The 24,871-nt window shown below is 45.1% G+C and overlaps 2 protein-coding genes across 2 annotated transcripts; one reads left to right on the forward strand and one right to left on the reverse strand.

The window, feature by feature from the left end:
* Window positions 1-1,121: 1,121 nt before the first annotated feature.
* On the reverse strand, window positions 1,122-19,135 carry LOC149351700 (GPI-anchor transamidase-like). Its single transcript, XM_089581062.1, has 9 exons — window positions 18,868-19,135; window positions 18,638-18,804; window positions 18,406-18,541; window positions 18,108-18,219; window positions 15,940-16,036; window positions 10,797-10,914; window positions 6,625-6,735; window positions 4,000-4,172; window positions 1,122-1,357 (listed from the first exon to the last, which is right to left on the reverse strand). Exons 1-9 carry the CDS (start codon window positions 18,940-18,942, stop codon window positions 1,279-1,281), a joined length of 1,068 nt encoding a protein of 355 aa, XP_089437188.1. The 5' UTR covers window positions 18,943-19,135; the 3' UTR covers window positions 1,122-1,278.
* A 236-nt stretch (window positions 19,136-19,371) lies between these two features.
* On the forward strand, window positions 19,372-22,956 carry LOC149351701 (uncharacterized). Its single transcript, XM_089581061.1, has one exon. The coding sequence runs from the start codon at window positions 19,725-19,727 to the stop codon at window positions 22,893-22,895; it is 3,171 nt and encodes a 1,056-aa protein (XP_089437187.1). The 5' UTR covers window positions 19,372-19,724; the 3' UTR covers window positions 22,896-22,956.
* Window positions 22,957-24,871: the final 1,915 nt, after the last annotated feature.

Genomic DNA, 24,871 nt, shown 5'->3' on the forward strand with positions numbered 1-24,871 from the left:
ACATGGTCAAAGTAAAAAGTCAGCTCCAGAAGCCCTAGTCTAGAAGCAGCAAATCGTACTGGGAACTTGGAGCCAATTCAGGAATGTATGCGAGCTTCACGATGGGCTTGAAAAAAAAATGAGGCTGTTTGCACCAGATATGTTAGAACGGTGGAAAGGCAACATTTTCTACCATCGCACACTTCTACACATTGTAGCAGCTAATGAGCTGGTCCGATTTATCCACACCTCACATGCCAACATTGTAGTCTTCAATCGGGTGAAGCTTTGGTGTTATTTTGTGGCAGAGCGTAAATTTATCAGACACGTGTGTCAGATGGTCTATAGGCATGGTAAGGAAAGGGTTAAGCCTAGTTCTTCAACACTGCCACTAAATGAAGGAGCACTGCCAGTGGCAATACTGAGAGAAGGCTAGCTTTGCTTGTATGGCAGGTTGTGGTAATGTTTGCCATAGTTCATTTTGTAAATAGAAATGTTTTTTGTACTGTATTATACAAGCATTACATATTACGTTCTTAGTTTCTTTTTTTACAAGTTTAATTTTCTGGTTACAACACTAAAACGCCTTATTGGATGTGCATATTACTGGTGTGCACAACCAAAAACTTGACAGGACACTTAAGCTTCACTTCAAGGGTATGACGTGATAGCTTTAATGGGTCTCTGCGACAGCCTGGGCTCCTCTGCGTATCACTTCGCAAGCAAACAGTCATTCTCTATTTTGCATTCATGAATCAAGGGGAGACCTCGTACCACTCCTGGTGCAGTGCTGCAGTGGTTAAGCTGTGCGCCACTGCTCTGGAATGTGGCTGTTTCAGACGCAGCCACTGGTGGGGCTTGTGAGACCCTGCCCTCCTTGAGCAACCTCTCATGACCAGTCATTAATTTAACTGCCACCTGCCATGGTGGGCAGCTCGCAATCTGGTAGGCTGGTTGTAATGACAACACAAGGTCACCCGACTTGGGTGGCAGTGGGCCACCTGCTTTTTTGCTCACAATGCTGACAATGCCGACACCATATTTTCTGCAGAATGGGAACTTCATAGCTATCGCGTTAATAAGGTCTTCCCGAGTACAAAAGTATGAAGGGTAACAAGACAAGGAATGGTCATGACCAGATATTTGCTTTAATATTTTTATTAAATACTCAAGTTAAAGCATAGTGTAGCAGTGCTTATTTACAATGTGTGAATATACAATGAAGCATTAATGCCTTCCATTTGTTATCACAACAGGTCTGTCTTATCTTTTAACCACCTATAAGTTTATGTGACAGTACTATGAGAGAAAGGAAAACTGGCTGATTTTATGCCATCCTTGCTTCTGGGTGAGGACAGTGTTCTGGGGCTGCTTGCCTCTGAAAGAGAACAAACAGAGATGTCATATGGTGCACAGGGAGCTATGACAAAGATGATGAACAGTCTTGGCGAAGGGTAGGTAAGCAGTGCCAGCTTGTAGCTGGAAGGGTATAGAGCCAATGAAACAATGGCCATAAACCGACAGACAGCACACATACAGCGTAAGTTGTGGCCATAACACAAGACTGTAACATGCACAAAATTTGGCAGTATATAAAGGAAGACATAATTTACTGTTGTTCTCCCATTTGTTAAGAATGTCTCCATTTAAACATATCTGAACAAAAAGTTTCTGGAAAAAAGTAGGTAATTTAACAGTAGAAGTACTTCAAATTGAAACACTGGGACTCGCCATAATGCTGCTGCCTAACTCTGAAAATGGAGAGTAAAATGTAGCAAAAGTGTAACATCAAACCCGGAACAAATATGTAAATACTATAAGTACAATGTCCCAAGGGTACAAGGGACAGTTTGTACAAGTCATGGAAATACAATTAAAGCAGCAATTTTACATAATTTAAAATCTAATGCATCATATATATGAAAAAAAAATATCAACCTACTGGTCAAATGAAGTGCTAATATGGCATTTGTTAAAAGAAAGTTTTATTCTGCACGTTTTACCCATGCTCACAAGGAAAGGTGCAAACCTCGACAGGAAAAAAGACTGCAGCTACTGCCAAGCACAGGATGTCCAAAATGTGCGCACTGCTGCCACGAGCATTTCAGATTTCACATGCTTTTTTCACAGCACGAAAAACACCCATTATAAGGTTGCAACAATGGTGGCTACCTCTGAAACTCTGCAGATTTGATAATTTTTGCATACCTCAAACATATAATTAAATTTCATTAATTATGCTTATAAATCTTGCACACGCATAATGCAAGCAGTCAGAGATATATTATTACAGTACTTTAAACCATTATTTCATGATTAGGTAACATTTGAAAACCTTAAAGAGGTACATGACGCATACCAAGTCAGATGGTGACTTCGATCACTGGCAAAGATGCACAAATGCATTTCACATTGTGTAAAGAGTATCAGCTGATCCAGCTGCCAGAATTTTCAAGAAATTTACAGCCATTATGCCTCCACATGCAGCAAATATTGTTTTGTGAGAATGTTTCTCTCAAAACAGGCAACAGAAAGACAAAAAAAAAGCTTTTGCTGAACGTTGCATTTGTGCCATGTAGTAATTGCCTTTAAAGGGACACTACAAGCAATTCCATATATTGTCTATTTGCTTCCAGAAACTAGAGATAAGGGCCTATGCTATGTTTGCTATGCTTTATGTGTACTTATACGCCATCTCATAAGTAGTCTGCAGCACTGCGGAACCTACAGCTCTCTCATTCAATCAGGGCTGCAGGAACACAACAAATGGTCCCTCAGATATTTGAACAGTGTTCAACTACTAGCATTTTTCAAACAATTGTTGCAGTAATAGGAAAATTAGTTGCGACTTTTTTTTTTTTGTAGACGAATCATTTCATTCACTGCTCAAATTAGCAGAGAAAGGTCGCACGAACACAGCAGTACAGAGACTGACTGTGATGTGGTGTGCCACCATTCGCAAACATGGTGCCCACCAAGTCTCCTGCATGAGCAGCTGCATACTGGCGCTCTTTCCTCCCCAGTGATGAAGCCACCATGGGATCAGGGGCTCGGAGGAACACATTTATGCAGCATGAGCCATTCTAACTGGCTCAGATCTCCATAGCTTCCACAGTGCTGCAAACTACTTGTGAGACAGAATATAGATACATTTAATCACAAGCCTGGAGGACAAAATTCGCAGCACCAGCATGCTTGGCTCTTCTAGCATTCAGCGGGTGGGGGAAATTTGATGGATGCCAGGAGGGGAGGGTAAGGTTGTGTAGCCTTGATTCTAGTAAAGACATTATTTGCAAATGTCACGCAAAGCCATAAAAAGCAACACAGCGCATGCAGCCCTCGGTGAATTTAGTGTATTAAGCAACATATCGTAAACATTGCGTAACCTTTTTTTCTGGTGTTTCATGAAGGATACCACATACATACCAGTTCAACCATTACACCTTGAGGAACTCAAGACACGAATCACAGATGACAGTGGCATGCACTAGGACGTACAGCAGCAGATTTTGCAAAAGATTCAAAACTGCCAATTGTAAATTGTGGGGTTTAACGTCCCAAAGTGAATCATGGGCTATGAGACAGATAGTACAGTGCTCCAAATTAGCTTAGACCACCTGGGTTCTATAATGTGCACTGACACTGCATAGTACACAGGCGTGTTTGTATTTCGCCTACACTGAACTATGCCGCCGCGGCTGGGATCAAGCCCATGACCTTGGGATCAGCAGCCAAATGCCAAAGACACTAAGCCACTGCAAATGGTCGGTATCAGATCCAATGCAATAAGATTAACTAGGTCTACTAACGACACTCGCATTAATTTCATTCACTGACAGCGCTACAAAAAAAAAAAATCTTAGTTCTTCTTCTTCTTCCCATCTGTTCCTTGAGTCGCAAGTCACTAGGTACTGTTTAAAACTATGAGATCAGACAGCATCTGTCAACACCAGGATAAGAAACAATAGTGCGCATGATATCGGTCACACAGTAAAAGAGTAAAGGTCCTGCTGCACTCACAGGGCTTGACTTGGTGGTGGGAGAGGCCTCAGCATGACCTTGTGGCGAGTGAGCTCTACATTGCGCACACTCCCAAAGAAATCCGTCAGCGGCACTTGGTCCAGGTTCCGGGTAAACAGGTCTTTGCGTGAGACTGCTGTTGATATGCACACTGACTTGGGGCAAACACGAAGCTGCAGGAAGAATGCAGCCAGCACATGCAGTGAGGATCACAATGTCAAACGGCAACTTAACTGCATCATTACTAACTCAAGACACTCTGTTCACTGGCAGAAACATAGAATGTGTGTAAACATAATGCCCAATCAGCGGTCCTGGCCTAGAATAGATCCAACAATAGAGTAAAAACGGGTGCTCTTGACCGCAAAGCAAAGAATGTGCACAATAGAGCACCATGGCTCATCACAAGAAACAGTATCACATATGCCTTTTGCTGAGTTGTCAAAAGGTAGTATCAACTGCTAGCCCATATGGCACTACCGTGGGGCACCATTAAAATAAAAATTGATGAGAATCTGAGATAGGAAAAAGATGCCCTGTTCGGGATCATGTGCAAGCCCTTTCTCCTCAGAACAGAAATACATGCAGACAGAAAATTTTGGGTGGCTCTTTCCCATGATGCTGACTGGTGATCGGAAACTGAGACAAACATAAAATGATTGTTCACAGGTTTCATTACCTTTAACACATTAGGTCCTGCTTTATTAAACAGAATTTTTTTAAAAGTGAAATTCCAAGCTAGTAAACCCTTCAGAGTAGAAAAAGACCAGAAATACCTAGCAAAGCTCTGGAGCCTCTCACAAAGTGCTTTATGCTCATTAGCACAAGATGCACTGTGCTAGTCATGGTCTCTGCTTCATTTAAATGGGCCTAAACCACCCCCTTGTCAATCACATGAGACCTTGAAGACTGCAGGATGCCTTTTGGTTGACCTTGAAGTTAACAGTGCAAAGACAAGGATGGAGAAGTACACAGAACAAGCACTGGTCGATTGCTTATTGCACGGTACTAAAACGAGCAAAAAATATTGTCTAGACATGTTCTTTAGAGTAAAATCAGATAAAACTACTGACACTTGCAGGTAATAATATATCTGAGAGGGGCATCTGACAGAAAACGACTGCCCTATTCTTGCTAGAAAAACTAACAATGTTAACAATTTACAACCCTTTTCGAGTGAAATCTTTGGCATCGCTCGACACACGTCTTTATCTATGACTTCTGTAGTTAGCCTCAAGATGCAAAACCAACAAGCCTACGCTGCTGTTCTAGCAAGCAAACTACATTTTCTACAACAATATTTTCTAGAAAGAATTTTTTCCTTAACGCCCAGTATATGAGAAGAAATTAACTCTACACCATTTAGCTTTCACCAGTTCTCTCAACTCAAATTCCCTTCTATTTTCCCTCGACTTCTGCCTCAAGGAGGATTACCCTGCTTACCAAGGCCATAGCTAATGCCACTGTTCATGACAACCTGGTTCCTACCATTACCTTGAACAAGAGTGAGTCTTAGTATAGATGCCAAGCCCCCTGCCCCAAGGCAGGCTCCGGTGTCATGTCATCAGGCCATGATACAGGAGCCATAGAAAAGGAAAAAAGGAGTAGCGCATTATTTATGTGCTCTACCTGTGAGTGCTACGTGCCACACAGGACTGTAACTTGCCCGAAATACCTACGGTGGTACAGTGCACCCACTGCAAGCAGTAACTCTGCAAGCTCAAGGGGTGTTCGTGTCCTTTCTAAGTGCCCACTTGGTTTTAACATGACCATGCTAAAAGGTGGCAGTTAATGACAGATGCAAACATAAACTTAGCGATGCTACCATTTTTGCAATTTTTTAGCTATATTACAATTAGCTAATCCTAAATTGCTTAGTCAGGAAAAAAAAGAAAAATATCTTAAAATTCACCTTAAGACACTAGCCAAGCATCACGTAAAGCAAAGAAAAAGCTTGTTTCCAATACACTTCTTTACTGCAGTTTACACGTGGTGCTAGAACCAATGTGTAAAACAATAAAAAACATGAGAAGCAGTATCGTTGTGGCCATTCAAAACACTCGTGACTTTGGTTGTTACCTCTAATTCTTGTAAAACAGTACAAAATTTCTTGCAATATCTTTATATACTTAAGAAGTGCCAACATCCCTTCAAAGATGAGTAATGCCATGATGCAAAACACAATGCAATGTCACCAGGCCACCAAATTTGCTTTGTCAGTCGTCCGTCAGAATATTTGACGGTTCATCAAAATAAACTCCAACAATGTTATCCATATTCAAAAGATTATGCCAATGCAAACATGCTCAATGGGCTTTTGACATCTAGCTTTATGCCAGACACAGAAATAGTTGCCTAAATTTAGCAGCACACAAAATTTACATCCCAAACCTGCGCAAATGGTGTATGTAATGCATGTCGCACTATGTTTAAATGACTGAAAAGCTTGTCGACCTGAACACATCTCCAAATATAAATTGCATAACTAAAATGCACGGTTGCTTCATAGTGAAATTCCATGTAAGATTTCTTTTTTTTTTTTCACTCAAGCTTGCATGATACTCAATTCTAGTGCAGTTTGCTTGTGGCAAGTGGCTAAGGAGCACTAGTGAATGCAGCACTCACAAACTGAGCCATCGTCTTGGTGTTGTTTGCGGTGACCTCTTCAAGGAACATGAGTGCATAATAAGTGTACCGGTCGATTACATACACTCCAATAGTCGGGTCGCCATGGTGCTGCAAGCAATGGAAGGAAGCAATGGCACAGTAGAACTTAAGTGACACTGTGACTGCTGGAATAAGTAGGCAATAAGTAGTCACAAAGTAACATGAAACGAAAAAAAAGACAAACAAGCACACAGATACAGAGAATGCTAAGTGATTGTGCAAGGTGTGGCTGCTCTCTCTGGGGTGCAGTTTTTCTTGCTGCATAATGTCCAATTACCAACAGACTCCCAAAGTTTCTATTCTGCATCAACAGAAGTGAACAAAAGAAGCTACGGCGTTTCAACTTCACTCTCACACTGCCGTGTAGAAAGTGACATGTGAAGTCTCTAGCTGCATTACACAGCTGCTAATATGAAGGTGCACACACAGGTCACATGTTTTAATTTCTTCTAGAACAAGTTTGAATTCAGCTAAAACAGCTGAGCATGCTCTGTTCATTTCCGTCTCTGCTTGTTCACTGCCCTTATTGAAAATGCAGTATGCTTAATAGCTGATGTTTCCTCTCAGTGCTCTGTTTCAACAACTTTGCAAGAGTATCTGAACTTGCACTACTGAATGAGCTTTCAGTGATATCTAGTGCTACAGTGTTTAAGACAAAAAAGGCAGAGAGCACTGTCATCCTGTGCACGACCAAGCCAAACCAGACATTAGCTGCAAGCGGCTGTCCAAAAAGATTTCTTGAAGCGCCGTGAAGCATATTTATTTATTTTATTTATTTATTTATGGCATACTGCAGGCCGTAAGGCCCAAGCAGGAGTGGATACAGAACAGAACACAAATTGAGCAATAATACCAAAGTGCAAGCAGAAAACGAGCAGCGCAAAATGACACGGAAAAGAAAAAGAAACTAACAAAACAAACTAAAAACAAACTAACAATAGTCACTTATCAGGTCAAGAGACCGTACACACGAAGCTGGTAAGCTGTTCCAGTCACTGATGGTTTGCGGAAAGAAAGAGTGCTGAAATCAGTTAGTCTTTGCAAAGTACGGGGCCAGAGAAAGGGGGTGGGAGTGTCGGGTTTGTCTGGTGTTCTGTAGATTAAGACACGGCAAAGAATTAATTCCAAGTTTATGGTTAGGTTGGTTTATGGGGTTTAACGTCCCAAAGCGACTAAGGCTATGAGAGACGCCGTAGTGGAGGGCTCCGGAAATTTCGACCACCTGGGGTTCTTTAACGTGCACTGACATCGCACAGTACACGGGCCTCTAGAATTTCTCCTCCAAAGAAATTCCAGCCGCCGCGGCCGGGATCGAACCCGCGTCTTTTGGGTCAGCAGCCGAGCACCATAGCCACTGAGCCACCGCGGCGGCCAAGTTTATGGTTAAATAACAAAAATAAGAATTTCAACCGAAGAAACTTGCGCCGGGACTGAAGGGTTGGTATGGAATTCGACTGCATTAATGCTGAGACGGAAGCAGTTCTATTGTATTGCGAAAACATGAATCGCACAGCTTTCCTTTGGATCCGCTCAAGTGCTTTTATGTTAGTGAGAGTATACGGGTCCCATACAATGCACGCATATTCCAATTTAGTCCTTATAAAGGTTTCATATGCTAGTCTCTTAACCTGAAGTGGTGAATCTTTTAGTTTATGGCGCAACAAGCAAAGTTTTCGTAAGGCAGACAAGCAAGTGTTAGAAATGTGAGTGTTCCAGCTTAAGTTGTTTGTTAATGTAACACCAAGATATTTATATTCAGTTACTTCGGTAATTTCTCCTGAACCCAGAAAAAAGGAGCGTTTAAATGGATAAAGTTTTCTTGTAACACGTAGTAGGACAGTCTTTTCAAAGTTAAGTTTTATGCCCCATCGATTCAACCATGCGTGGATACTATTAAGGGACGTGTTTAGTATTGCCTGATCATCAGCTGATCGGATCTCATTGAAAATAATACAGTCATCAGCGTACATGCGAATCTGTACAGGTTCATCAACCACATCTACAATATCGTTACAATATATCAAAAACAACAGCGGCCCAAGCACACTGCCCTGAGGGACACCAGATGTGACCGGAAGAGCGCAAGAATCATCTCCATTAATAGTTACGTACTGTTTGCATTGTATTAAGTACCTCGATACCCAAGCAATAATAAAATCTGGCAGTCCGATCAGTTGAAGTTTCTCAATTAATTTATTATGGGGTACTAGGTCGAAAGCCTTGCTAAAATCCAAGAAAATTAAGTCTACCTGGCCAGCCCTATCCACAACGGAAGCAAGGAAGTGAAATATGGTGACTAACTGAGTAGTTGTAGAAAACCCTTTCCTGAAGCCGTGTTGATGTTGCGACAGAATGTTATTTTCTTGAAGAAATTTTGAAATGAGGTTAGACACAATGTGCTCCATGAACTTACAAGAAGAGCATAATATAGATATGGGGCGGTAGTTAAAGAAAGTGGGTCACCCTTCTTTAGGACGGGCACCACACGTGCAGTCTTCCAATCATCAGGTATGGACGCAGTACTAATGGATGCTTGAAATATAACTACGAGGAACTTGCTCAGTGTTTCAGCGTAACGGCGAAGGAACGCGCCAGGTATACCATCAGGTCCCGGTGAAGATTTAACTTTCAGTCGGAGCAGCATGTTCAGTACTCCCTCATGCGAAATCAAATCTGTGACATTCGGAAAATGAGACTGGAATGTTGAAAATGAAGGTTCAGCGGGCATGGAGAAAACGCTGTGAAAATATTGGTTAAAATGTTGTGCAATAATCTTGGGGTTAGTGACTACTGCACCGTTATGAGATATTTGTTGCACATGCCTTTTGCTTTCCTTCATAAAGTTCCAGAAGCCTTTCCTCCACAAGCTGAAACCAATATGAAAGCACCACGAGGTAGTGCACGCACCTACATCTCCACTCACTTCTTGACACCCCCACAACGTTACAAAAGCATGCCTGCTAAAACTAAATTAGCAGCTTACACTGCACTCGTACGGCCATTACTGGAATACGCAGATGTGGTTTGGGATCCGCACACCCAAGTAGATGTACAGCACATTGAAGGCGTTCAAAGGAAGGCGCTTAGATTTATCTACAACGCATATGCAAGGCACGTTTCGGTTACTAATCTACTGAGGCAATCTGAACTGCAGACACTTCAATCTCGTCGCAAGTTTCACCGTCTAAAAATGTTGCATGGGATTGTTAATAACTTAACAAACATTCATTTTGAGACCTACATGGCATACAACACTTCACGACCAACGCGCAATAAACACAATTTGACAATCATGATGCCACGGTGCCGAACGAAAGCGTATCAGTTTTCTTTTTTTCCAAGAATGATATTAGAATGGAACGGGCTTCCGTGTGACGTGGTCCGTTTGACAGATCAGAAGTCTTTTTTATCTGCTGTCATATTGTCATTTTAAGCGCAGTGTATTCATTCATGCTCTTTTGTTTGCTTTCTTTTGTATTTTTAGGTAACCGAGTGCATTTAACCTTGCTCTTTGTCTTTCTATAAAACCCTGTGTGTTAGCTTTTGCTTCTTTATTCGCATTTTTACTTGCTTTGTTTTGTCGCGATGTACGATGTATCCTTGTACCGCTCCTGCCTTGGCCACCAAATGGAGGCTGGCAGTATTGAATAAATAAAAAATAAAAATAAAGGAGGGCTAACTCATCACCTTACATGAGAGGAACAACCACTCTCCAGAACTCTCCAATCGTCCCTGGGCTTCATGCTGCTGGCAACACAGATTACTCCCTGCCCACTCGACTTTTCGATGGGCAACAGATGACGGCAGGTAAGCCTCCCTTCTGAGCTCTTCCACAGAGGGAGAGATACCATTCCTCAGCCTAGTACTGTTGTTTAAATGTCAGAGCAACAAACGTGCTTCTAATGTGCCTTGGTCCTTCCTATTTTGTCCAAATTCACCGTGACTGTGACTTAATGCACCATAAGCTAGGGATATGAGCTAGTGAACAAGAAACATCAGCATGTGACTAGCACAGAAGCCTGCTTTCCAAGCTAGTAGCACACAGCTTTTTTCTTAGTAAAAAGCTAAGCCACTTTCAAGTGATGGCTCATAGTCAAAAGAAAAACAATGTTTGCCATCAGTAAGCTCACCGAGAGGGAGTCTTCACCAATCTTACTACTGGCCACAGCAAGGATGTTTGGCGAGTAAAAGCGCTTGAACATGGACTCTGCCTGGCATGTGTCTATCATGAAGAAAATCTCATGGTACCTGCAAGCATACAAGCATTGAGAAACACTGCTACACTCCATCCAGATAAGGAAGAGACAGTTTAATGCCACCGTCACTATGAAATCATGATAAGTGTTGGCATTATAACGTGCATGCTGGAGATTTGAGTGCACACAGAATGACGTACACACACGCAAAAAGAAAGTATTGTGGCAAAGAGACCCAATGACAATGTGCAGCTGATTGGAACACAGGAAAACTCTGCTGTCTTTTTGATTTGATTCTCTAGTGCTGAACCTCTTTGGTTGTAAATGCCAGTATGCAGGAAGCATATATAAAAAGATATGTTCACACAAAAGCTAAATGTTGCGCTGGCTTAAACAGCACAGCAACTACGGCTCAGCATCATTACACGCAGCATCCTGTGTAAGGTAATCTGAGGACTAAATGCTTAAAAGAAAAGAAACTGCCACATGTTAAAGGAATGAAACTGAAACAGCATCATTGGCTGTCACCCAGAGCAGACAAAAGCACCTTTTACTTCATGTACAGCTAATTGATACATTAATTAACCTTTAAGCTGCTAGAGATGTGCAACAAGTTTCAATTTAGTTATGTGTCCTAAGGAAACAGAAAAATTGTGAACTACTGCCGTTATAGAGGGCTCCGGATGAATTTAGATCACCTGGTGTTTAATATGTGCTAACATCCCACAGCACATGGGCGCTTTTTGCGAAACATAAAACACGGTTGCCATGGCCAAGATCAAACCTGGGTCCTCCTGTTCAGTAGCCAAGTGCCCCAGCTACTGAGCCACCATGGCAGGTATAAGGAAACAGGAAAAATACAAATTCTGTCAAGTACAGACTAATTCTGAAAACTGTTTCTTCCTATGCTTTCAGGGAAGCATATACAACTCCGTAAAACATTACTACCACCACTTGAGCATACAGGCAGCAATTACAGCTGTGAAAATTTGGTTTGGTTTGGTTTGGTTTATGGGGTTTAACGTCCCAAAGCGACTGAGGCTATGAGAGACGCCGTAGTGGAGGGCTCCGGAAATTTAGACCACCTGGGGTTTTTTAAGGATGCGCCAAGTCAAATGCCAATGCAGGAGCACAGCGATACTTCTAACACAGAAAAATACCTTGTTTGCTTAGAACAGATGCTGCAGAAATGGCTAAGGCTATTCATGAACGCCACGATGCAAACAGATTATGTGTTCTGCATTATAACAAGTGATCTTTTGAGGAGCGCCATGCGTTCATGGCTTGCCCAGAATGCCATGATGTAGAATCACTACAGTCTATTAGAAGAACTGGCTGGAGCTAAACAATACTAATACCGGGTGTTTCAATGAACACTTTCAAAAATTTTAAAAGGTAGGCTTTTTGGGGTAAAAATAAGGCTTTTGCGGCATAGTTGGCAGACACCAGAAAACCGATGAATCACCTCAAGTAGCAAGCTGGTTAACTCATTTTTAATAATTAACTTTTTAACTAGTAGAGTTAGGTGCCTAGTTGCAATCAGAGATTTGTAGCCGGTCGTTAGTAATTCAGTTTTTAGAATTTCGAAACTGCGATTACCCTTGGTACTGTCGCTCGATAAAATTTGCCTTTTTTGACTAATTACACGCACTGCAGGGGTTGCTTTGCCTGCGTGCTTTCGAAAGCGCATGTTTTTCGCACGATGCAGCCAAATTTTGTCGAGCCACAGCAGCGAGGGTATTCACGTTTTCGAAATTCTAGAAACTGACATGGCTATTACTAACGACCGGCTACAAACCTCTAATTGCAATTCAGTGCCTAACTCTACGAGTTAAAAAGTTTAGTACTAAAAATTAGTTAACCAGCTTATTACTTAAGACGGTTTTCTGGTGGCCGCCAACACTGGCAATACTATGCCGCAAAAGCCATATTTTTAGGGGTGTGCGAATATTCGATAATTTCGAATATTCGATCGAATAGCGCGGTATTCGATATTCGCTTCGAACCGAATTCTCGGTATTCGAAATTTCGAAGTATTCGTCTCGCGCGAATAGTGTTTCTGGGATGCTTGCCCGCTTGCTTTATGTGGTTTCAGTTCCGAGTATTTCCGCATAGATGGCTTTTTTTTTTTATCACGCTTTCAACGCTCGGGGGTCAGTCAATACATAAATCACAACCAGTTCGGGGTGCGAACCCAGCTACAAACGAAATAAAGGTGAGGGCGACGCGCTCTTGCGCAAGATCCTGCGTTCTGGCCGTCTCCGAGCCTCCGCACTAAGGCTGCCATAAGCCGCGTCGCTACCACCGTGTCGAGGCAGACGCAAAGAAGGAAGAGCACAGCCATCAGTCGTCTAAGCTTCAAAACAAGAAACCTCAGTTTACTGTTGATGTTGTTGTTGCGACTGAGCGAAGGATGAAAAGGAAAGTGCACGGGCCTGCCGACTGGCTCTAGCCGAGCCACCACCGCTGCCACGTGCAGAAAGAGGAGAGTTCAAAGATAAGAGGAAAGAAAGAAAAGGAAAGAGAAGAAAAAAGACGCGCGTCACACAACGCAACGACCGCGGCGGCCGCGCTGAAAAAAGATAAGCACCGAAGCCGCGCCCGCTCCACCGCCCCTCGACGTCAGCTGGCGGTGACGTTAGCTCGCACGCCGCAAGTATTCGAACGCGGGCATCGCTTGGCCGCGTTCATCGCATCGCGCTAGTTGAGTCCGATGCAACTCGATTTTTTTTTTTACATTAGAGTTGCGGAAAAGATTACCAGATAAGACAGATGCGAAGATAAACGCGCAGCCCTACCGCGCTATCGCTTCATCCAGTCAGCTGACGAATCATGCGTACGGAACATAAGCGACCGTTCTCGGCAGCTTTCAAGCAAGCCTTCATATTACCGACGGAGGCGCGAAAAATTCAGCGGCAGCGTCAACGGGAAGGGCGCCTTCAATTGTGCACCCGTGGAGGATTACTGCCGTTAACGCTCGGCATCGGGGAGGCTGCGGACGTAAAACGTGACTGCCGAACTTTAGTAGAACGAAATGATCGCATCCATCTACGACTGGCGTCTTCTCTTGCTATTGTGACTGCTTGCGCATTGATGGGAACGGAACGCCGCCGTAATCAGGGCATTGAGCCATCTTCGGTGGTGTGCCGAACTCCGTCGCCGCAACTCGGGCACTCCGGTACGTTGGAGGCTGAGAGCATTCTTGGAAGCGCGATGCTGAGTGCTGCTCGGAGGTACTACCGGGGACAATTTTGCCAGGACGCGCGAGCGGTGCGAATGACGTTTCGCTTGCGGCGCGAGTTTTGTACAGCCGTTTCCATTCTTGCTCGAGGGAATGCTAGTCTGGGAATGTAAAAATTGTTCTTTCAGTGAAAATTGTTCTTCACTCTAGGTGCTCTCTTAAAATTTTGAAGTGTGGTTTTAAATAAAGCCTCAGTGCAGTGTGTAATGGCATCGTGTGTTGGGAAAATAAATGGTTTTGGTAATGCCTACTGTCACTCAGCCTCCTTTTAGTGCCAGAAGTACTATTCGAACTATTCGCTTCGAAATTATTCGAAGAAAATCGCTATTCGCTTCGAATTCGCTTCGAATCAAAAAACCACTATTCGCACACCCCTACATATTTTTACCCCAAAAAACCTATTTTTGAAAATTTTCGAAAATGTTCGCTGGAGCACCCGGCACTTACTAATATATTCAAAATCTAAAATTCCCACATTGAATACAAACAAAATAAGAAAACAATGCAATCTTAAATGTTTTAATGGTGCTATGAAAGGGGCTCTCAATAAAGGTGTATTCCTGGGATGTTAATTAAAGGGCCACTGACCACCCTCCACTCTAAAATATTTTCTACCCCGATGACTGTGAGGCATCGCTCCCAGTAAGCACAGCCGCAAACATTTTTTGAAAAAACTAATTAATAGCGCAGTTACAGCCACTGCTATCAACCGATTTTGCCATGTTCCTCTCCTTCCGTTCCCTCTCGAAGGTTTTTCACTCCACTGCCTGGCCTCTGCAAGCCAAATTCCCCTCCCTCCTCTGTGTTTGGCGTGAAGTCTGGCGGAGCAGGAACTCTGTTTGCGTAAGCAAAAGGGGCGAGAGAAAAGTGCGCGGCTGACACAAGTGCTCTACGCCCACCCTTCACCCGTCAATCTGAGAGGTGGACCAATGGATGCTGCCTTGTTTGTACGTCACATTCAAGCTTCAATTACCAGTGCAGAGGATGAGGAGGTTTGGCTGTCTGAAATGAAGCGTGAGAGAGCTTTGATTTGTATCTTTGCTGCTTTGCTGCGAAGCACTGGGCTTGTTGTTTAAAATGTCCAGACCCTGGTCAGTGGCCCTTCAAAGGACGCCGCTTCACGAACATCCTGCAGCAAAAATTTTTTCAATGCATTTTGCAGAAGCTGAGTTATCTGTAGCCAAAATTTGAATTTCAGTGTCTTCACACCTCTCCCTCTCCACTCGTCACTTCTTGCACGCTGAAAGGCACCCGTCGGGACACAGCTTCCTGACCCGCCGAAGCAGCTGACTGGCTGCGGCCATGGTAGCTGCGTGACGTCTGAAAGAACCTAGCCAGTAGCTACCTCTGAACAGAAATACGTAGAAGCATGAGCCGGAGGAAGGTGTGAGAATGGAAAGTCGCCAGAAAGGGCTTGCCAACTTTTGGGCGCAATTGTGGGTTCTCTGCTGCATGCAGAAGTGTGTTATTTTGCTCAAGTGTTCATGACGACAGAATGTAGTGAGTGAGTTTATGTACTCCCCTCAGAAGGTGTTTCAGAGCCCCTTTAAAAGAAACATATACCATATTTGTAAGTTAAAACCAATATGCAAACCTTTGCCACACACAGACTCAAGACCATCAGTGCAGCCCACTAGCCTCTGATTGACTGACTGACTGCAACAGCTATGCTATTAGAACGTTGTTTTGAGAGTGTATGAATTCGTCATACCACCTTTTTTTTTTATTTGTGAAACAGTGTGCCCAATTTTTGCAGCTACAGAGCATCCAAAGTTTTTCTTTTCACTTAAAACTGACAAGTGCATAAAAATCTGAAATGAAGCAGCAAAAACCTACCTTCGTTTCTGCCACATCTGCTCAAAGGCATCAGCCAACTCGACATTGGTTACTTCTTCAGAGTCCTGAAACTTGAGGAATCCATCGCCGCCATGGCCTGAAGCAAGCACCAAAACAAGGCTGTTCAGGGCGCACAAAGTCATAATGGATGCTGCCCTATTTTCAGGCACTGTTCATGAAGAACTGTAGCAGATACCCCCAAGCTAAAGTTTCAACTGAAATTTCTCCGAATTGGGTCAGCTACAAAACAGCCTAGAATGTGATTGCAAAAACCTCCTCAAGTGATAAAATGCTTGACACAACATGCCATACTGTGGTGGTTTCCATGCTGTGACCATCCTGTGTAGCAAGTTATCACAGCAGGTCTGAATCAGGCCAAAATAAAAAAAAATGAAAAAACGAAAGCTAAACTCGATGCTAAACTCGAAACTCGATAAAACTCGTGCGTTGGTCATATTAGTCACATACATTCCTTCTGCAAGGTAATCATTCCACCAGTGTTTAAAGTGCCATCTTGTCACTTCCACTGCCTTCCCGGGGGCACACACATTATCACAGTCTTCGTGCTGCTGCAAGCACAGTTCTTTTAGCATACCATTTGCAAAGCTGGTATGACAGCCTAGACAGCCTAGCTCGTATGCGGTAACCTCCGTGAAGTGGCCACTGGGATGAGTCAGGTTTCGAAGCGAAGTTTCACAACTGTTAAGATCAAAGAGCTGATGGCAAACATCATGGCAGCCACAACAGCCCGTATTAGCTAGACAGAATAACTTGTGGCATTAGTAATGTGGCATTAAGACAAGATTTTAAAAAAAGGAACAAAAAGAAATCAGTTAAGAGATGCAGGTGAGGGTGCTTCCAAGTTTGTTTTTCTTCCAAATTTAAGGGTCTCTGAAGACCCACAGACATCTCCACACGATATGCATTCTACCAATGTGCAACAGTTAACTGTGTCATATCTATTTTGATGCCTTTTGATACTTCTAGCACTGCCACCTTGTTTTGTGCTGAACTTTCACAGGGAGTTCGTATCACAAGGTCTGCTTCAAGTAGCACTAAGTTCAAACTGCACAAAACATGAAGGCACATGAAGAAGCACACACAACACAGACAGGTGCAGACTTACAGCTTTATTTTGGAAAACCAGACAAGGTCAATTTATACCACGCGAATTATATCATGCAAAGGAAATATCTAATGAACATGCTATTCTGGTACCAAACGATGTTGGATTGGCACCCAAACCACACGAATAGAGTAAAATTCCAATAACATGAATTTTGAAACTGCCGACTGAAGCTGGCGGTGAGACAGGAGAACCATAGGTATTGGGCTCACCCCTCCCCCCCAAAAATAAAACAAAGTATTTGGTTTGGTTTTACGGTGTTTAACGTCCCAAAGCATCTCAGGCTATGAAGGACGCCGAAGTGAAACACTACGGATAATTTCAATTGCCTGGGGTTCTTTAACGTGCACTGACATTGCATAGTACATGGGCCTCTAGCATTTCATCTCCACTGAAATGTGACCGCCGTGGCCAGGATCAAACCTGCGTCTTTTGGGCCAGCAGCCAAGCGCCATAACCACCGAGCCACTGCAGCAGCTAACAAAAAGTGTATAGCCCAGATCAGTATTATGGGTATGACGGCTCACTTACAAAAGAGCCATGTAATGATTCATATGACAAACTGAAAACCACTGTCAACTGCAAGATTGGCCCACGAGACAATCTGATGTTGTCATCTGCAAAAATAATAGAATCGGCAAGCACACTACTGGTCTCAGTAGGTGCTGTCCTTTCCTGGCATACAGCAACACCAGTTCACTTGGCTGACTGTGCTACCTTTTCTGACAGCTCACTAGCAGGCAACCATGGTTTTTCATCTCTACCACATGAATCGGGCAAGTACCAATGCCAAACGTAGTACTATATGAAGCAGACCTCAAATTCAGTTTGTCAGAAGTGTGACCACAAGCAAACAAGTGGCCTAGGAGAAAAAAAATTCCGAAAGGTGTCAAAACAAAGATGCAGGTCACTGGAGTTGGCTGTACTGTTATATCGTCAGAAGAGCAGTTGCCACAAGCATTGCTACAGCTGCAAGAGAATTCATCACACGATTTCCCCTTTCAAGAGTACCTAAATATATGACAAATAGGATAGCACCTACCCGTCATGTAAATGAGAATGTTGCTGTATTCATCAGTCAGAAGCCGCTTGGAGCGCGGAGTGTTGGCAGGCAGGCGCCCCGTGAGGATACGGATGAAGTTTTCCACAGTTACCTGTGAAACATAGCAAAAGGGAACAGGCGGGAGCCGATTCTCAGACCATTTTGCCATAAATCTATTTTGTATCGCATTCTTGTGGTGGAGAGTCTCTGGCGTGTCAACTAGGTATTCCAAATTAGATGAATTTGTAAAGGTACTATATTCCAAGACGATCGTGAGCGTGTACGAGTACGCCCTTACCTCGTATCCCCTGTAATCAACCTCCACATTGTCGCCATACACGTTGATGTGGTGGTGAGCATTGTTGAATACAGTGGCCGGCTTTGGATTCCGAAGGTTGCAGGGCATATCGTCAGCGATCATTAGTATTATCTGGCTAAAAAGTGCAAAGGGGTGAAATCAGTTACAAATTTCTAAGACGACGTAGCAATGCCATTTTTATTATATTTTGCGAGTTCATGCGTCATGTTACCTGTCCGGAATGCCGAAACGCTTGACGCTTCGGTAGATGGAAAGCACGTTCGCTACGTGCCGGTAGTTGAACCAAAATCTTGACGTGCACACAAGAACTGCCCAGTTGTTAGTGTGACCGGACCTGAAGAACTCCGAGGCCTTGGCATCGATGGATTCGCTGGCATGCTAATTGAAACAGAGAGGAGCGCAACAGTTACGTCAGGAAACAACATATGAGCAGACTCCAACCTGAGATTGGGAAGGCAGTACCATCAGCGACATTAGCGAAACAGTGAAATATACGCCCAACTTCCATGGGATCATTCTCGTTTACAAACGCAGTTATCCTGCCTGTTCCGTCAAACACTCCTATAAACTGAAAACTTCCCTCCAAGCGCTCGACAGCTCTGGCAGCTATCGTCAACTTCTAGAGATCTTTAAACGGTGCCTCTAGCTGCAGCACTCAAGCGAGCAGAACCATTGGCAGAAAAGAGCCGGTAGTGCGGCCTGGAATGACTATCGGCTGCAAGCTCAATGATAGCCATAAGCGGCTACAGTGATTACGGTGTCCACACATTCTTTGCCACTGCTTCCACAAGCTATAAAATTTCCTAATATACTTTTTATTGTTTTTAAAAACAACAAATGCTCATGCTTTAACTTTATAACAAAAATTTGTTGATCTGCCCTTGTTTACGTTTTTGCATAGCTAGTCTTTTGAAATCGATCCAATCCAGTACTTAAAAACGACAAGAGGGATAAGCGCAAACGGTTGATGCAATATTCCTAACTGAATGTTTCTCACTGGCGCAAGCCAACAGCGCTCATGTGTCCAGTATTTCGAGTGCTCTAGCTGTGATCATCCATCAACAGTCCCGCGCGTGCTTGTTTGAAGTTATAGGCACCGCTTGATAACGGACAGGTTGGCGCGCTCGGGCGCCCAACCCCTAAAAATATGCGTCGCAAACAAAGCTCGCGCCCAAGCATTTCGGTGTGCACGTGTGGATATCTGAAGTGACCGCTCGTTCGTGTCCCGCTTCCGTCTGCTACAAAGCCACGCATTATTTGCTGTCGCACCGCGCAGATCGCACCGCGCGCGCGTCAAGATGGAAAGTAACGAGCATCGGACTTTCATCTACCTCGACTTCAACATCGACCCGTTCACAGCGGAGCTCGTGTTTCCGCTAGGCATCCCCAAGGGCGGCTCAGTGTCTCTTGTGTTTGGCGCTTTCAGCAAAGGACAGCCTATGAAGAAGGCCAAATTTACGGAGGAGTTCGCCCGTATGGTAAGCCAGAAGTTTCGCGTCTCGTCTCCGCTCGTCGATGGCAGCCCGCAATGCTTCATCCGCATCTCGCTTGCTAAGGATGGCGCCGAGCCTCCGCAGATCCCACGTCCCAATAAGACGGTTAGTCTTCTAAAAAAGCTTCCGCTTCCACCACTGCTGGCACCATCGCAGCAACAGAAGCCAGCGCCATTGAATTCTCAGTTTCCAATGGCCATCGACTTGGATGACGAGGAAGAAAATGAAGGAATTGACACCGAAACCGGCGAAGGTGTTCCACCTGCCTGTGGAGCAGAGAATGCGTCGGCGCTACTTCCAGCAGCGGCTGTACCTGCAGCGGCTGTACCTGCTGCGGATGTACCTGCAGCGATTGTACCTGCAGCGGCGTCACCTGTGGCGGTGGCTTCTGCGACCGTGGCACCAACATCGGTGAGACTCGCGGCCACTGCTCCAAAGCCTGTGTCTGTGAAGCCTGCTGCTGCAAAGCCTGTGGCTATGAAGCCTGCTGCTGCGAAACTTGCTGCTGCGAAATCTGTTGTGAAACCTGTGGTAATGACGCCAGCGGCGGCTAATGGTAGCGTTGAAGATGACAGCAATGCGTCGATTGAGTCGCGACCGGGTTCGCCCTTCGATGATGGCACTGGTGCTGGCGAAGGCGCAGGGTCAGACGGCGACGATGTAGGCACGTTCTCTTGCTGCCATTGCGCAGTGTCATTCCATTTTGAATCGGAGCTGCAGAAGCACCAAGCAGTGGTGCATGACATGCTGGAGGCATGCAAGCATTGCAACAAGAAGTTCCCCAGTAAATTCAGCCTGGTACGCCACATGTGGTCACACTTGCCCCGCAGCCGGCTTCCATTTCGTTGCTCAGAATGCAAGAAAGGCTTTATCACCAAGAGGGAACTCTTAGGTCACAAAGCAAAGCCGCATGGAAGGAAGGTGCGTGTACCGCAGCAAGTTCCAGAAAGAACAGGGATGCAGACTGAGCACACATTTTACTTACAGGAAGGCTTGGAGGAACCCTCCTGCTCAGAGAGACACTCATACTCAGCTCCCACCGAAGAAGAAATTTTCTTCTGTGAGTTCTGCTCTGAAGTGTACTTGACTGGCCACTTCTACCGGCAGCATGTGTCAAAGCATCATGCTGAGAAGCTTGACATGTATCCTGTTGACATCTCTTCATTCACTGGAGTTGAAAAAGACCCTGACAAGGAAGCTGATGGAAAGTTCCGCTGCTCGCTGTGCAAGAACTGTGCGGGCTTGAGTTTTCGGGAGGTGTGCAGTCACATAAGTGATGCACATCCCACTGCAGGTGTGTACGCTTGCAAGCGTTGCACCCTTGTGTTCTCCAGTGAAGGCGAATATGAAACACACAACAGCAGTCATATTGTCAAAGTAACTCCGAGCCTGACATCACCAGGATTCAAGGATTACCACTGTAATCTCTGCAGTGAGGTGCTGACCCATCGCAAGACTTTGGTTCGACACTTGCAGCAGCACCATCGCGACCCTAATGTAAAACCATATGCATGTGGACAGTGCCCATCTCGGTTTCGAGGCAAAGCCAGCCTGTACATTCACACCCGCAAGCACAACACGCAAGTGGAGCGTCGTCGTTTCCCTTGCACCCAGTGCCCAAAGATTTTCACAGCCAAGCAGTTTCTTAAACGGCATGAAGAGGCTGTGCATGCTCGCCTACTGCCATTTGCTTGCACCCACTGCTCCAAGCGCTTCTACTTTGAGCGCCACCTGCAGCAGCACCTTGTCATGAGCCACCGGTCAAAGCTTTCAGAAGAAGAAGTGGCAGGCTTGGGGCTGATACACAACTTCCAATGTGAAGAATGTGGTTTTAGCTCCTACAGTGAGCGTACCATTCGTCGCCACGTCTACAGCCACACAGGCACCTATCCATTCACATGTGAGGTCTGCAATCGTGGTTTTGTGTTCCGGTTCGAGTTGACAGCCCACCATGCTCGGCGCCACCTGCACCAGAAGTTGCACTGCCACCTTTGCTCACGCATTTTCTTCATCAAGGAGCGGTTTGATAAGCATCTTTCAGCTCACCAGGAGAAATGGGGCTTCACTTGCTCAGTTTGTGGCCAGCTGTTTGAAACTCAGGGTTACCTGGAAAACCACGAGCTGCGCCACTCAGGCAAGACGCCGTATGAGTGCACTGACTGTGGCAAGCGGTTCAGTGCACCCCAAGGTCTCACGTTCCATAAGCAGCAGCATCATCATGCCAAGCGTCCTAGGCCGGTTGACAGTGCACGCATGGAGCACTGGCCTCTTGGCTGTGACATTTGTGGCATCCGTTTCAAGTATTTGAGCAGCCAGCAAGCACACATGGCATTCCACCACCCATCTAGTGAGGGTGAGTCGCTCCAGTGCAGTTACTGCCAGCGCAAGCTAGGATCCAAGCTGGCCCTGTCACAGCACCTCCGCAAACACACCAATGAGAAGTACAAATGCAAGCACTGTGACCGATGCTTTCAGTCATATGTGGGCTGCCGTACCCATCAGGTTGTCATGCACACACGCCGATTCAAGACTGCTTGCCCCTTTTGCAGCAAGGGTTGTGTGTCCATCTTTGACCTCAAGAGGCACCTCAGAACTGTTCACAATGCAGTTGTGGTCAAGCAACAAAATCTTGAAATGGTTGGCTCTGAGGACTCCACTGCTATTGAGATGTTGGATGAAACCATGGTTGTTGGTGAAGGCGCCATCGAAGTTGTTGAAGGGGGCAGAGTTGAGGTTATAGGCAAAGAGGGCATGCAGATTGTTGAAGGTGCCATTCAAGTTGTTGGAGAAGATGGGATTCAGATCGTTTCCAGTGAAGAAGCTATGGAAATCATTTCTCAGCAAGGCATGAACATTGTCAAGGAGCAGTTCATTCACACAGCTGGGCAGGATATGCAAGTGGTCAGTGAGCAAGAAGTGGAAACCAGAGGTGAAGTTGTTTTGGTGGAGCTCGGTGAAGCTCCTGTCCTCATGTAGAACTGTTTGCGTCAAGCCCTTGATCCCTATGAAATAAAGTGGTTGTTTGTATTATCACGCATATCATCTGTGTGTATTGCTGCATACATTCAAGCAAACGAGTCTAAGCCATCAGCATCTTTGACCATAAATATTGTTACGTGGCCCGAAGTCTATGTCGGCACAAGGACGACCGGAGTACAGGGCACAGATCACAGCGAGCCCCGAGCGGAAAGCGCGCACGCACTGGACACTTCCTTTACGTCGTCTTTACGGAGATTATCCATTGCAATATCACTGAGCTCTCTTGTATTTGGAGAATCGGAACTCGGATTTTTCCGCGGGAACTCGATATACAAGTTCCGACGAGCATTCTTGAAAACTTCGAATTATTGTCCTGTGCGGCCGATTTCCCTAATTTATATATGATTAAACGTCCCGGCTCCCGCCTTTTTTTGAACTCACCATTCCAGCAGACGACGCCGCTGCGCCCGTCGTTACTATTGGCTACGCCGTCGGTCAAAGACTCCCGGTAGTCCTTGCGAAAGCGCGTGACTTCCGCTACACTTTTTGCCGCGCGGCTCGGATAGCGAGGGCCTCTCCCGAGTTTTCCTTCCTCCGTGGAAGTTGGCAACTTAGGGCGTTGGTGGGCTGGCTCATAGTAGAATTTAGCAGCCAGTTTAATCGTGCACATGGAGGAAGGAAAACTAATTTTTTTTATTTTATGGTGGTTTAACATCCCAAAGCGACTCAGGCAATGAGAAACGCCGTAGTGAAGGGCTCCGAAAATTTCGACCACCTGGCGTTGTTTAACGTGCACTGACATCGCACAGTACACGGGCCTCTAGAATTTCGCCTCCTTCGAAATTTCGCCTCCATCGAAATTCTAGAGGCTCGTGTAGTGTGCGGTCTCAGTGCACGTTAAAGAACTCGGAAGAGGCGGTGACGTCACATTTTTTAAAGCTGTGTTGGGACTGGAGCATCTCAGCCTGCTGCCTTTGTTGCGCAGAGCTGAGCGAAGAAACGGTCGAGGCGACGGTGAGTCAACGGACATTTATGTAGAGCTGAGATCTGGGCGAGTTGGTATGCATTCATACTGGTGAACAGCGCAACGACAAGACAAACAACGACAAGACAGCGCTTGTCTTGTCGTTGTCCCGCCTTTTTGCGCTGTTCACCAGTATGACATTTATGTACAGTATGAACAAGGGCCGAGAGCACAACGGGCTAGCCCCAAGGAGTAGGGTGGCCCCGGGAGAGCACTCTGGCGTGATGGCTCGTCTGCTACCTGTCTACTCCGGCGGCAGCCAGCCGTTCGAACCCTCCAATCAGGTCACGCCATTGGCCACCGTTCGAATTGGACGAATGGTCGAGGAGCGCGGCCGTTGAAGGTTTGCTGCCTGAAAAGTGCTGCCGGCGACGCCAACTGCGAAGCGTCGTATGAGTCTCGAGTAGAGATGTGAAGGCCTGAAAAAAACACTGCAATTTTGGAAAAACCGTTTTTTTTTTCGTTTTTTTTTTCAGACGAGAAAAAATGGAAAGAAACATCGAAAATTTCAGAATGCAATTTCGAGGTTTTATGATTGCTTGCTTTCAGTTTAGGTTTTTGTTTTTGCTTAGAAAACCATTACAGTGCGCATCGTTGAACGACTGGAGAGCAGTCGTCATTGCCGATGCCAGGTAGTGCTTTTAAAACGTTCGTGCTGCGAGTAACGCGGGTTGAAGGCCAGGTCACATATAAGATCCAGGCTTGACTTAAAAACACACTAATACTTTAACTCACGGCTGAAGTAGAACAAAATGGCTGCAAATGCTACAGCGCGACACACACGGCATAAATAACATAGGCTGCTGTGCACGTAAGAGGTTTTAGCCAAATACAAGCCTAGCTCTTGATTTACAACGTAGCAGAGTACAGTACATCCGCAGGAATTTGATCCAGGACAGTGGTCTGAGACTCAGCGAAGCACGTGGCCCCATCTACCTGGTGGCAAGGC

This window comes from Amblyomma mixtum, chromosome 3, assembly GCF_055824585.1.
Source record: "Amblyomma mixtum isolate Tamu chromosome 3, ASM5582458v1, whole genome shotgun sequence".
Taxonomy (NCBI): Eukaryota; Metazoa; Arthropoda; class Arachnida; order Ixodida; family Ixodidae; genus Amblyomma; species Amblyomma mixtum.